A 9307-nucleotide genomic window follows, 5' to 3' on the forward strand; every position below is an offset into this window, starting at 1 on the left:
GGTGACTATCGCTGCTACCTGTCGACCTCCTAAATGCCTATAATTCAGAATACCGCGTTATCGGAGCCACCTAACGTCACCTACAAATACTATGTGTACTTACCGACAGTCTCTTGTTGCTTTGAGCGCCTTTACACAAGCGTATGAATATACGATATACGAACATTTGTGTGCGTGAGGTACGCGAGTTATAATTGATAAATTGTTTATCTATTTTAGCCCATTATGTTTATTTATTTAGCCCGCAGCTTCGACATCTTTTTAAAATCCGCATAATTTGGCGTTATAATCAGTCTGCTATTAAATAAACGTTTGTGAATTCTCATTTGGAAGTAGCATGAAGTGAGCTGATGTACGGAACGATAGTTTTGGATAATTTTATAAATATAGCATGCGACATGGCGATTTTCCGAGCAAGCACATTGGAATAGATGCCCGCGCGTAAACCCGATTCCATACCCACACACGTGCAAACACAAGTATATACGTATAGGCGCGTGTATGCTTTTTCTATTGCATGCAGCGATTAGCGATATGGCTTATGCGTCTTTCATGCAACTTCACAGAGTTTCCTTCCAACTACCGTGTCGACCATAGTTATATTTCTGAATATTAATAAAGCTGTACCACTATTGTAGGTTATTTAATTATTTATAAGATCGTTAAATTTGCCAGTATAAGCAAAAATATCGAAAGTTCATAAACAATGCTATAATTGGTATTATTATCTACGCTTTTCATTAAATACTTGTGTAATATTTTTTTATAAGTTGAAAATGGATAACTTAGTATTTGTCAAATGTGTATTATAAATTACAGACTGACTTTACAAAATGCCTTGCTGGTATTATGAAAAGAAGGAGCTTCGAAACACGCCTTCCATTCAGGATGGAATTGACTATGATACAGAATGTCGATACAGAAAAGAGGGGGCTCGATTCATCATCGATGTTGGCACAAAAATGGACCTGGGCTACAATACAATGGCCACTGGTGTTGTGTATTTTCATAGATTTTACATGTTTCATTCTTTTAAAACGTTTCCACGATACGTAAGGATGCTCCTTTTAACTTATGCCGATAATATTTAATAGTAAATTATAAAACAATTGGATAGAATTGCGTGTTGAACATTTACAGGTGACTGCTTGCTGTTGTTTATTTTTAGCTGGTAAAGTAGAGGAAACACCTAAGAAATGTAAAGATATTATTAAGACTGCAAAAACATTGCTTAGCGAACAGAAATTTTTAACTTTTGGAGAGGATCCAAAAGAAGAAGTAATGACATTAGAGAGGATTTTAATGCAAACTATTAAATTTGATTTGCAAGTAGAACATCCATACAGTTATTTATTAAAATATGCAAAATGTTTAAAGGGTAATGTTTTCATTTGAAATCAATAGTAATATTATCTATTTGAAACAGTATTTTGTATAATATTAACTAATTTTTAGGTGATAAAAATAAATTGCAAAAAATGGTACAAATGGCATGGACATTTGTTAATGACAGGTACTGATCGCGTTGTTTATTTTTAAAAGTGAATTTGATTTTAATATAAATCATTATAAACATTTTTTTCTTAGTTTATGTACCACTTTATCCCTACAATGGGAGCCTGAAATTATAGCGGTAGCTCTTATGTATTTAGCAGGAAAGCTAAGTAAATTTGATGTTGTTGACTGGAATGGAAGACAATCAAAACATTTGAGATGGTGGGATATGTTTGTCGAAGATGTTACCATGGATCTATTAGAAGGTTAGATCTAATTTTGTTAAAAAATCAAACGAATATGTAGTTCCGAAATCAAAAATTTTACAATCTTTTAATAGATATTTGTCATCAAGTACTGGACTTGTATTCGCAAGCAAATAGTGCAAAAACACCAGATTCCCCACCTCTGCCAACATCCAATGAGCCCATTAGAGACAGACCTTCGATACAACCGGTAGTCGAATCTGCCTCAACTACACCAAATGGTAATAGATATTCATTATAAAATTATTAGTATAGAACATTAATTTATTAAAATTTATTAAAACTTATAAAATCATATGTGACTTATGTAGCAATGAATTCTGCAAAAATTCCAAAAACTGAGGCTGTATCGGTCTCCGCAAACGGATGTCCATCTACAGACGTACCAGATAGTACAAAGCCAATGGATGTAACTAGTCACTTTACACCATATTCATCTAGTTTTCCTCAAGGAAATACATCGTTCCCTCCTGTTTTCCCAGCAAACATAGCAGTACCACCACCACCACCTGTTAACACTTTAAATCACATTGTACCTCCGATGCATATGAATGTTTCTGGTCCTATTCGACCTCTGCCATCTTCGACAGCATCTACTCAACCGTCTTTTCATCCTCCTTATTCTTATCCAGCAAATTCAAATTACTTTACAAGTGGTACATCAGCACCATCTTCGAATCCACAACGAACATATTATCCGCCTCAATCGTAACTTAGAAGTAAATGTAGAATAAATACTAATTAATTGTATATCAATACAATAAGATTTTTTAGTAACATTGGAATTAAACTCTAATTTGATAATCACATTATTCATGAATAATTTAAAGCAATAGAGTGATATTAACCGCATAAATTATATAAATAAGCATATTTAATTTTCTTAAAACTCCACTGGTGATTTCTCTTCACATGTAAGTTTATTGGTAGTATTTTAATTCGATCATACAAAGATCAAATTTTTTAATGCGAAAAGAAAATATTAAATTCATTTTTAATGTAAACTTATTTTTTATTTAAAACTAAATCGTAATTTTATAAAAATTTTTAATTATTCTACTTGTATATTTTACTATTTTATTTTATAAAATCAAAATAGAGCACCAGTTTTACTTTAAACATTTGAAAATCATTAGTAATTTTTATGAAATTACAAGTTTGTTATCGGAAGACATTTATTAAAAAAAAAAAAAATCAAAAATGCATAATAATTACATGTACAAATTTCCTTTATTGAAGAAGCTTGAATTTACAGCTGATAAATTAGGGCGTTTTCCAAATAAGTCGGAAAATAATTCTACAAGTGGTAATGCATTTTTGGAATCTAAAATAAATGTATCGGTGTAAAGTATGTACATAATACAAGGCAAATCAGTCATCTCTGCATAGGTGAACACTGAAACAAAATATGTATTTTTATTTGCAAAATATAAGCTTATAAATATAATATATTTAAAGTACTTTACCTCCAGCACAAGCACCAGTAACAAAATTTGGCTGGTTTAAAGTAGAAATTTCACTATTTTCATTACTTTGTGATCTAGATGAACATAATTTTTTTAAGAAAGATATTGAATTCGTTTCTTCATCACTTTTAAAATGAAGCATGTGATCGCTTGTTAATGTGTACAAATTAACTGAATTAGATAATATGGGTGCAATCTAGAAAAGCCAATTTAATCGTAATATATATTATTTTAAATATTAATAAAGAGTTAAATTAAACGATTTACAAATAATAATATTTACAGCTTCTGTTAACTGTCCGGTATGTATCAAATCAAGCTTCGTACTAACAATGCAAACATAGATACTATTATCGATTAAATAAATTCTTGTACTATTCTTATCGCAATCATATTCTATAATACAAACGAGTTTTGAATTTTCAAGTATAGTTTTTGTAACAAAATCTGAAAAATTGGTAAATAAATTTTTAAAATAAGTTTTATAAAAATTTATTCAAAAGAATCGTTTACCTATCATCATTTCTCCTTCCACAATTATGAATTTGTCTAATTTCGATGGTTCAGACTCGATCCAGTTAATTACAAACTCTCTATACAAAATAATTATTATATAAATTTGTTCAAATTGCATTGCAAGGAATGATATACTCTAGGCATATACATATAAAAGCACTTAAATATAATTAACACATGCATAACATTAATAAATATAACAAAATTAATAAAGAACAATGAAAATAGCAACAAAATCGGTGCAATTTGAAATATTATAACAGTTTATTCTGGAGTTTGACAAACATATAATACTTTATATGTATAATATAATTCTTATGATATAAACAACCAAGAAATTTGAGGTTAGAATCAAGAATGATAGTATTCATTGCTTACCTAGTGTCTTCGGTATTTTCTAGGACTTCGTGATCATCTTCGTCATTCCAAAATGCTCTTGAAACAGGATATACGACCTCTCCAAAGAAACTGGCCATACTTTAAACTAATGAAATTATAAAATTGTTCTCAATCAGTGTTACGGTATTTTAAAATTACTACACGCAGAAAATATAATCTGACTGTCTTAAAAATTGCATCGCACCAGCGCCACTCGCGCTACATAATGACACCAATTTACATTCACACAAATCTGTGAATTATCAAAAAAATTAAAATTAAATAAAACAAATAAGTCTTACTGTAGTCATTTTATTTTATTCTTCTTAATTTTGGTATTGCAACTTTATTTAATTACCAAATTTATTTATGATGCCGCCAGTTTTACATCAATACTCATATATATATATTTGTATAAAAAAAGTATAAAACCTCTTATCGCTTATTTATAATTAAATGTCATGCACAAATACTTTTCTGAAAAATCTACCGATTTTTTAAAACATCCTTAACTTTTAGCTCAGGTATTTATAAACATTTTATGACGAGATCCGATATGCAAACGAGTTTGCTTTTTGATTATCTTAATTAAAAAGCTTCGTTTAACTTAGCACAGTCGATGCGACCCGTCTAAAGTTCATTCACTAAGGCCGCTAAAGGTGTCACTTCCGTCTAGACGCATTGAATCGCATTTATTTGTAATACTTCGAATAAAACGATAACTCCTAATGAGTTTCCGCTCATTTTGATGCAATAATTTAAGGAGCATCATGTCAATTAAATTTAAAAAATATTTATAATTCATAAATGCTTCTCAAAGTGTACATCGACGTACATGGTTGGTAATTTCTTCCTTTTTTTTTTCATTTCTCTTAACGCATTATTAAAATACCCGATTAAGAATCATGTACTTGACACGCGAACAATATTGTTTCCACGCATATCCGTATCGAAGTCCACATCGAGCGTTGTCTCTTACTGCTCGGTGGATCAATAGCAGTGTAAGTTGAATGGCAAAAATATACGGCAAAAAGTCAGTGGCAAAACTTAGACAAGAAATCGACCAATGCATTATAATATCACCAAGGTAATTCGGATGCCTCACGTGACCCCACAATCTGGAAACAATTAAACGCTTGCCACGCTTGGTCGGTATAGTTTCCAAATCTAATAGAGAAAGAATGTTAGTTATCCCTTCTACTCTAAACCTAGGATTAATGAAAGCATTAAACTGAAACTTACGGGATAAAGATGGTTCGAAAGGATTTTTTCTGAATTTATCCTTCATGGAATTGCTTACTCTATAGATTGCATATCCAACACAAAAGAAAACTGTAAATAAACCTATTAGATATATAGATTTGTTGATTCTGTAAAACAAATTAATTAGCAATTTCCTTCTTATAATAGATGACAATAATGATAAGAAATAAATTTGTTGACTTGCTTGTTGGTCAGTAAATATCTCGTTGTTAAAGTGGCTAAAAATGGATATGTTAGATATCTGGTTATCAACATAAAGCCCGTACCCTCGTATGTTATTTCAAAGGATGTAACTGCCGATGATTCAAATACCAGATTATCTGCTGCATGAACTATTTGTAATAGTGCTACCTCAATAGCGATGTAATTCAAATTATTTAATTCTGGAGCTATAGATTGATTAATCTTTACTATGGCGGCCAAATTAATTAAAATCTAGGGGGGGGAAACATTATCGTTAGAAAATTGGTGAGTTTCATAGAAATTATTTATATTTAACAGTATTATACCGTTCCTATTAAAGCACAGCGAAGAAGTATCAACTTAAAGTCCAAGGGTCCAAGTCGTGGATTTATTTCTCTACCTTGCCAAAAATCGTATATTATGTTATTTGTGGAACCATATATGTTAAGATTAGAAACTGGCATTCTGCCGCCTTTGACGTATAAAGCCACAGCAAGAAGTATTCCATAAGTCAATCCAGCTACTGATAATGATAGTGAATTTTTTATTAAAAAGTCACTGATGTTATAGCCTTTGTATACAAATCCTCCAAAAATTATTAATGACAAGATTAAAATCCATATCCCTGAAAGGTTAATAAAAAATATCAGACAATATTGATCTTCGCAATATACTCTGTTATATATGTAAATAATACAAAAATTACAAAGAAATAATGTACGAAAAATCTAATCTTGATGATATTACCATTGATTCGATATTGCAGTCTACCAATTATACTCTGTTGCCCATCGATTAGCCTACCAATTGGTAGAACTGATATTATAGCCACAAAACATAGAAATCCCGCGTATGATAAAAATGCTTCAAGATTTAAAAATAATTTCCACTCTTTATAAAGTGAAACATGAAATTTCTTGGAACTGCAATGGTTGTTTGAACAAGCAATTTGTAATAGAATAGTGCAAACTGGTATTGCAATTATAAGCAATAGGGCGCCAATCCATCCACCCCATTCTTGGGGTTTACTCAGAAAGTCTATTTCTTTAGTTTTTCCTTCAGAAAATGTTTCTAAATCAAAATCTTCATAATGAATAGATTTCATAATATCCTGGAAAATCAAGTCATTCTAGATAAAAATTTATGCAACGACATAATGATTGGAATTATAAACAGACTGGATTAATAGTAAAAAAAAATAAAAATTTACTTCTTCTGGTTGTACGGACAGTCCTCTTTCTTTACCATCCGATAATGCATTGTACTGAGCTTTTCTTTCTACTGGAAGAGATGCGGCTCTGTCAATGTTTCTCGTTAGCATCATTAACTTGTGATCGTGTTCTGCCTTGGCCACACCAGACATAATGCGAATAGAACGTCGGGTAATTGGTCCAAGTTCTCTTAATCGCGACTGAATGGGTGGCTCCACAAATTCATCCTTTAAGCTTTCAGATCCTTCCGTCCTATCAGTATCGCTCGAATTATCTAGGGACGAATAAAGAATTGTGCAGCAGTTTATATACAGGGACAGGAATTACATTTAGAATACGAATGAAATAGAAAAAGATAAATGAAAGCCATGATTAACAACGATGCTAGGTTAGCAACGACTCTTAAGAACCAACAAAGCTTTACAATTAATTTAATTCAATTATTTGAAGTACCCATATACCTTTTGGTATCTCTAATCTGGCAATAGAGATTTTAGCTTGTCTGGCATTACGTACAGGTAATTTTCTAGACTGAGAATTGGGTGATCTAGCTGGAGACTTACGAGCTGGGGATCTCCGACTGGGACTACTTCTGGAAGGGCTTTTTCCACTAGGTCTACCTCTACTTCTAGTTTGGCTCCTGGAAGTTCTTTGAGCCTGTGGCACAATATCCATAAATAACCAAAAATACACCACAATTTGTCGATTTCAACTCCCAATCATTCCGATACATTACCTTGAGATCTGTCTCGTTGACCGTATACTCCTCTCCTCCCCTAAAGAGTACTTTATATTTGTTGCCCTTAACATTTACAATTCTCGCTTTTTGATAATCGTCGCTACTCGGCATTTTCGCGAGGACTTGCTCGCCCTCTGAGAACTTCATCCTTTCTAAAAATACACAAGACACAACGGTAATATTATATGCTTAAGGCCACCAGTTCTTTTTATCATTTATTTTAGACAATATGGTTGAGTTCGCATTAGTTGAAGGAGAAAAAAAAATTGCAAATTCCTACGTGGCTGAAATTCCGAGGGAAACTATTTATAGACAGATTCGGAATAGTTTATATAACCCATATTAGCGCACATCCAACAGTCGTGCACTATTCAATAAAATAACACGTATTGCTCATAATTAACGTCGGCCCGAACAATAACGCAAGGTCTCCACGCGTTTGTTTACAGCACGTCCCGCGTATACATAGCCGAGAGCCGCGGGGGTTAATAGGCACTGCTAACCGACTTTCGGGCGGGAGAATGATCCGAGAAAGTACCGCGACTCCGGACAAATATATCGCCCACAGCGGTGTCAGTAGAAAGGGCCGAACTGCGCGACCCCACGACTTACCCTGATATGTGCACTAATAACGGATTCCTCTTTTTATTCGTAGCACTAGCTCCGAGGCGGGAATATATAAAGCGCGCACGACATACGCGAGGTTATAGTTGACGCTGTTTTTTTCTTGGCATAACCGTAAAGGACGCCAACTATTCGGCTCGCTTTCCTAAAGCCTCTACAAATAGACCACGCGAATCGTGTGCGACCGACTGCGGCTGCGGGGCGGGCGAGTCGACGCTACGCCGCCACAGCGGTTGCGCGTTCGCAAAACGATGCTTTCGGTGCCGATGCGCCTGCCTTACCTAGCCTTAACTCTGTCGGAGCCCGTGCGCCTCCGATCGTCTATGAGAATATAGCGGCACACGCATCGCCCTCCCCCACGACCCTCCGCATAACGGACACGAAATTTTCCGGCTTTTGTCCATCTCGACGAAGCAGCCGCCCGGCCGTTCGCCAATTTTTATTGGGTCCCGTAGAAGGCTGAAGGTGCGCATCGAGACCCGTTCGATCGCCGTGAGCAATATTTAATTGGTGTAAGAACGCTTTCGCCTAGTGCGCCATTTTCAATGTGTTTGGTCTTTTCGATGTTTTCTATGACGTCACGTCCTTTGCCCCTTTATCAGATCAATTGTAAAAATATTGTTTTTCATCGACGAGAGGACGGCCGAATAAATAATACGTTTACTTTTTCTCCTCTTGCACTCAGTACTACTGTCAAGTCATTGCTAATACTTTAAGTATTCTTGCCCAACAAGCTTTTCAATTCGATTTATCTTGTTTGCTTCTTCCTCTCTCTCCTCCCCTAACCCCCTTAAAGGCTATTATTTAACCAATCGCTTAAATTGTAAAAATCCATGATTGACGGCATTCCCAGGTAAATTTATACTTACACATACATCTTCCTTTTAAACTTCTTTTCGAACTAGATATACTCTAATGTGTATATATGCAAATATATATATATATGTGCGCGCGTGTGCGTGTGCGTGCGTGCGTGCGTGCGTGCGTGCGTGCGTGCGTGCGTGCGTTCGTGTGTGCAGGCGTGCGTGTTTATATTCAAGTATATATGTATATATGATTTTTTTGTGCAGAACTGCAGCCTCATATCGTATGACATTTCATAAATGCGCGTTTTTCCTATTGTGAGTGTGCACGTATGAGCATCATAACGGTAATCAATTTCCACTA

The 9307-nt window shown here is 34.1% G+C and overlaps 3 protein-coding genes across 8 annotated transcripts; 1 reads left to right on the forward strand and 2 right to left on the reverse strand.

Moving 5' to 3' along the window:
- Positions 1 to 283: 283 nt before the first annotated feature.
- On the forward strand, positions 284 to 2711 carry CycK (cyclin K). 3 transcript variants are annotated; one of them, XM_011506007.1, is made up of 7 exons: positions 284 to 352; positions 820 to 1052; positions 1141 to 1378; positions 1456 to 1513; positions 1588 to 1760; positions 1835 to 1981; positions 2072 to 2711. In XM_011506007.1, the coding sequence occupies exons 2-7, from the start codon at positions 834 to 836 to the stop codon at positions 2470 to 2472; spliced, it is 1236 nt and encodes a 411-aa protein (XP_011504309.1). In that variant the 5' UTR covers positions 284 to 352; positions 820 to 833; the 3' UTR covers positions 2473 to 2711. The 3 variants fall into 3 exon arrangements, with proteins under 3 accessions (XP_011504309.1, XP_011504308.1, XP_011504307.1); XM_011506006.1 differs by lacking the exon at positions 284 to 352 and adding an exon at positions 482 to 752; XM_011506005.1 differs by lacking the exon at positions 284 to 352 and adding an exon at positions 482 to 718 and having other exon boundaries at positions 2072 to 2710.
- A 232-nt stretch (positions 2712 to 2943) lies between these two features.
- PSMG1 (Proteasome assembly chaperone 1) lies at positions 2944 to 4258 on the reverse strand. The gene is made up of 5 exons (XM_011506008.1): positions 4121 to 4258; positions 3740 to 3819; positions 3510 to 3673; positions 3227 to 3422; positions 2944 to 3156 (listed from the first exon to the last, which is right to left on the reverse strand). The coding sequence occupies exons 1-5, from the start codon at positions 4216 to 4218 to the stop codon at positions 2972 to 2974; spliced, it is 723 nt and encodes a 240-aa protein (XP_011504310.1). The 5' UTR covers positions 4219 to 4258; the 3' UTR covers positions 2944 to 2971.
- A 263-nt stretch (positions 4259 to 4521) lies between these two features.
- Positions 4522 to 8367, reverse strand: LBR (lamin B receptor). 4 transcript variants are annotated; one of them, XM_011506012.1, is made up of 9 exons: positions 8129 to 8367; positions 7514 to 7668; positions 7341 to 7434; positions 6777 to 7051; positions 6314 to 6695; positions 5893 to 6191; positions 5568 to 5818; positions 5363 to 5490; positions 4522 to 5287 (listed from the first exon to the last, which is right to left on the reverse strand). In XM_011506012.1, exons 2-9 carry the CDS (start codon positions 7661 to 7663, stop codon positions 5004 to 5006), a joined length of 1863 nt encoding a protein of 620 aa, XP_011504314.1. In that variant the 5' UTR covers positions 7664 to 7668; positions 8129 to 8367; the 3' UTR covers positions 4522 to 5003. The 4 variants fall into 4 exon arrangements, with proteins under 4 accessions (XP_011504314.1, XP_011504311.1, XP_011504313.1 ...); XM_011506009.1 differs by having other exon boundaries at positions 7239 to 7434; positions 8129 to 8365; XM_011506011.1 differs by having other exon boundaries at positions 6314 to 6677; positions 7239 to 7434; positions 8129 to 8364.
- Positions 8368 to 9307: the final 940 nt, after the last annotated feature.

This window comes from Ceratosolen solmsi, unplaced genomic scaffold, assembly GCF_000503995.2.
Source record: "Ceratosolen solmsi marchali unplaced genomic scaffold, CerSol_1.0 scaffold7, whole genome shotgun sequence".
Taxonomy (NCBI): domain Eukaryota; kingdom Metazoa; phylum Arthropoda; class Insecta; order Hymenoptera; family Agaonidae; genus Ceratosolen; species Ceratosolen solmsi.

Excerpts from the sequence above, each read along its gene's own strand:
- CycK (XM_011506007.1), top strand. The coding sequence starts at position 834 with ATGCCTTGCTGGTATTATGAAAAGAAGGAGCTTCGAAACACGCCTTCC. Across the intron at positions 1,053-1,140 it reads TTAAAACGTTTCCACGATAC|GTGACTGCTTGCTGTTGTTT; the intron begins GTAAGGATGCTC and ends GAACATTTACAG. Across the intron at positions 1,379-1,455 it reads ATATGCAAAATGTTTAAAGG|GTGATAAAAATAAATTGCAA; the intron begins GTAATGTTTTCA and ends ACTAATTTTTAG.
- PSMG1 (XM_011506008.1), bottom strand. The coding sequence starts at position 4,218 with ATGGCCAGTTTCTTTGGAGAGGTCGTATATCCTGTTTCAAGAGCATTT. Across the intron at positions 3,820-4,120 it reads GAAAATACCGAAGACACTAG|AGAGTTTGTAATTAACTGGA; the intron begins GTAAGCAATGAA and ends TATTTTGTATAG. Across the intron at positions 3,423-3,509 it reads CCGGACAGTTAACAGAAGCT|ATTGCACCCATATTATCTAA; the intron begins GTAAATATTATT and ends TGGCTTTTCTAG.
- LBR (XM_011506009.1), bottom strand. The coding sequence starts at position 7,663 with ATGAAGTTCTCAGAGGGCGAGCAAGTCCTCGCGAAAATGCCGAGTAGC. Across the intron at positions 7,435-7,513 it reads TCAACGAGACAGATCTCAAG|GCTCAAAGAACTTCCAGGAG; the intron begins GTAATGTATCGG and ends ATTGTGCCACAG. Across the intron at positions 5,288-5,362 it reads TTTCGAACCATCTTTATCCC|ATTTGGAAACTATACCGACC; the intron begins GTAAGTTTCAGT and ends TTTCTCTATTAG.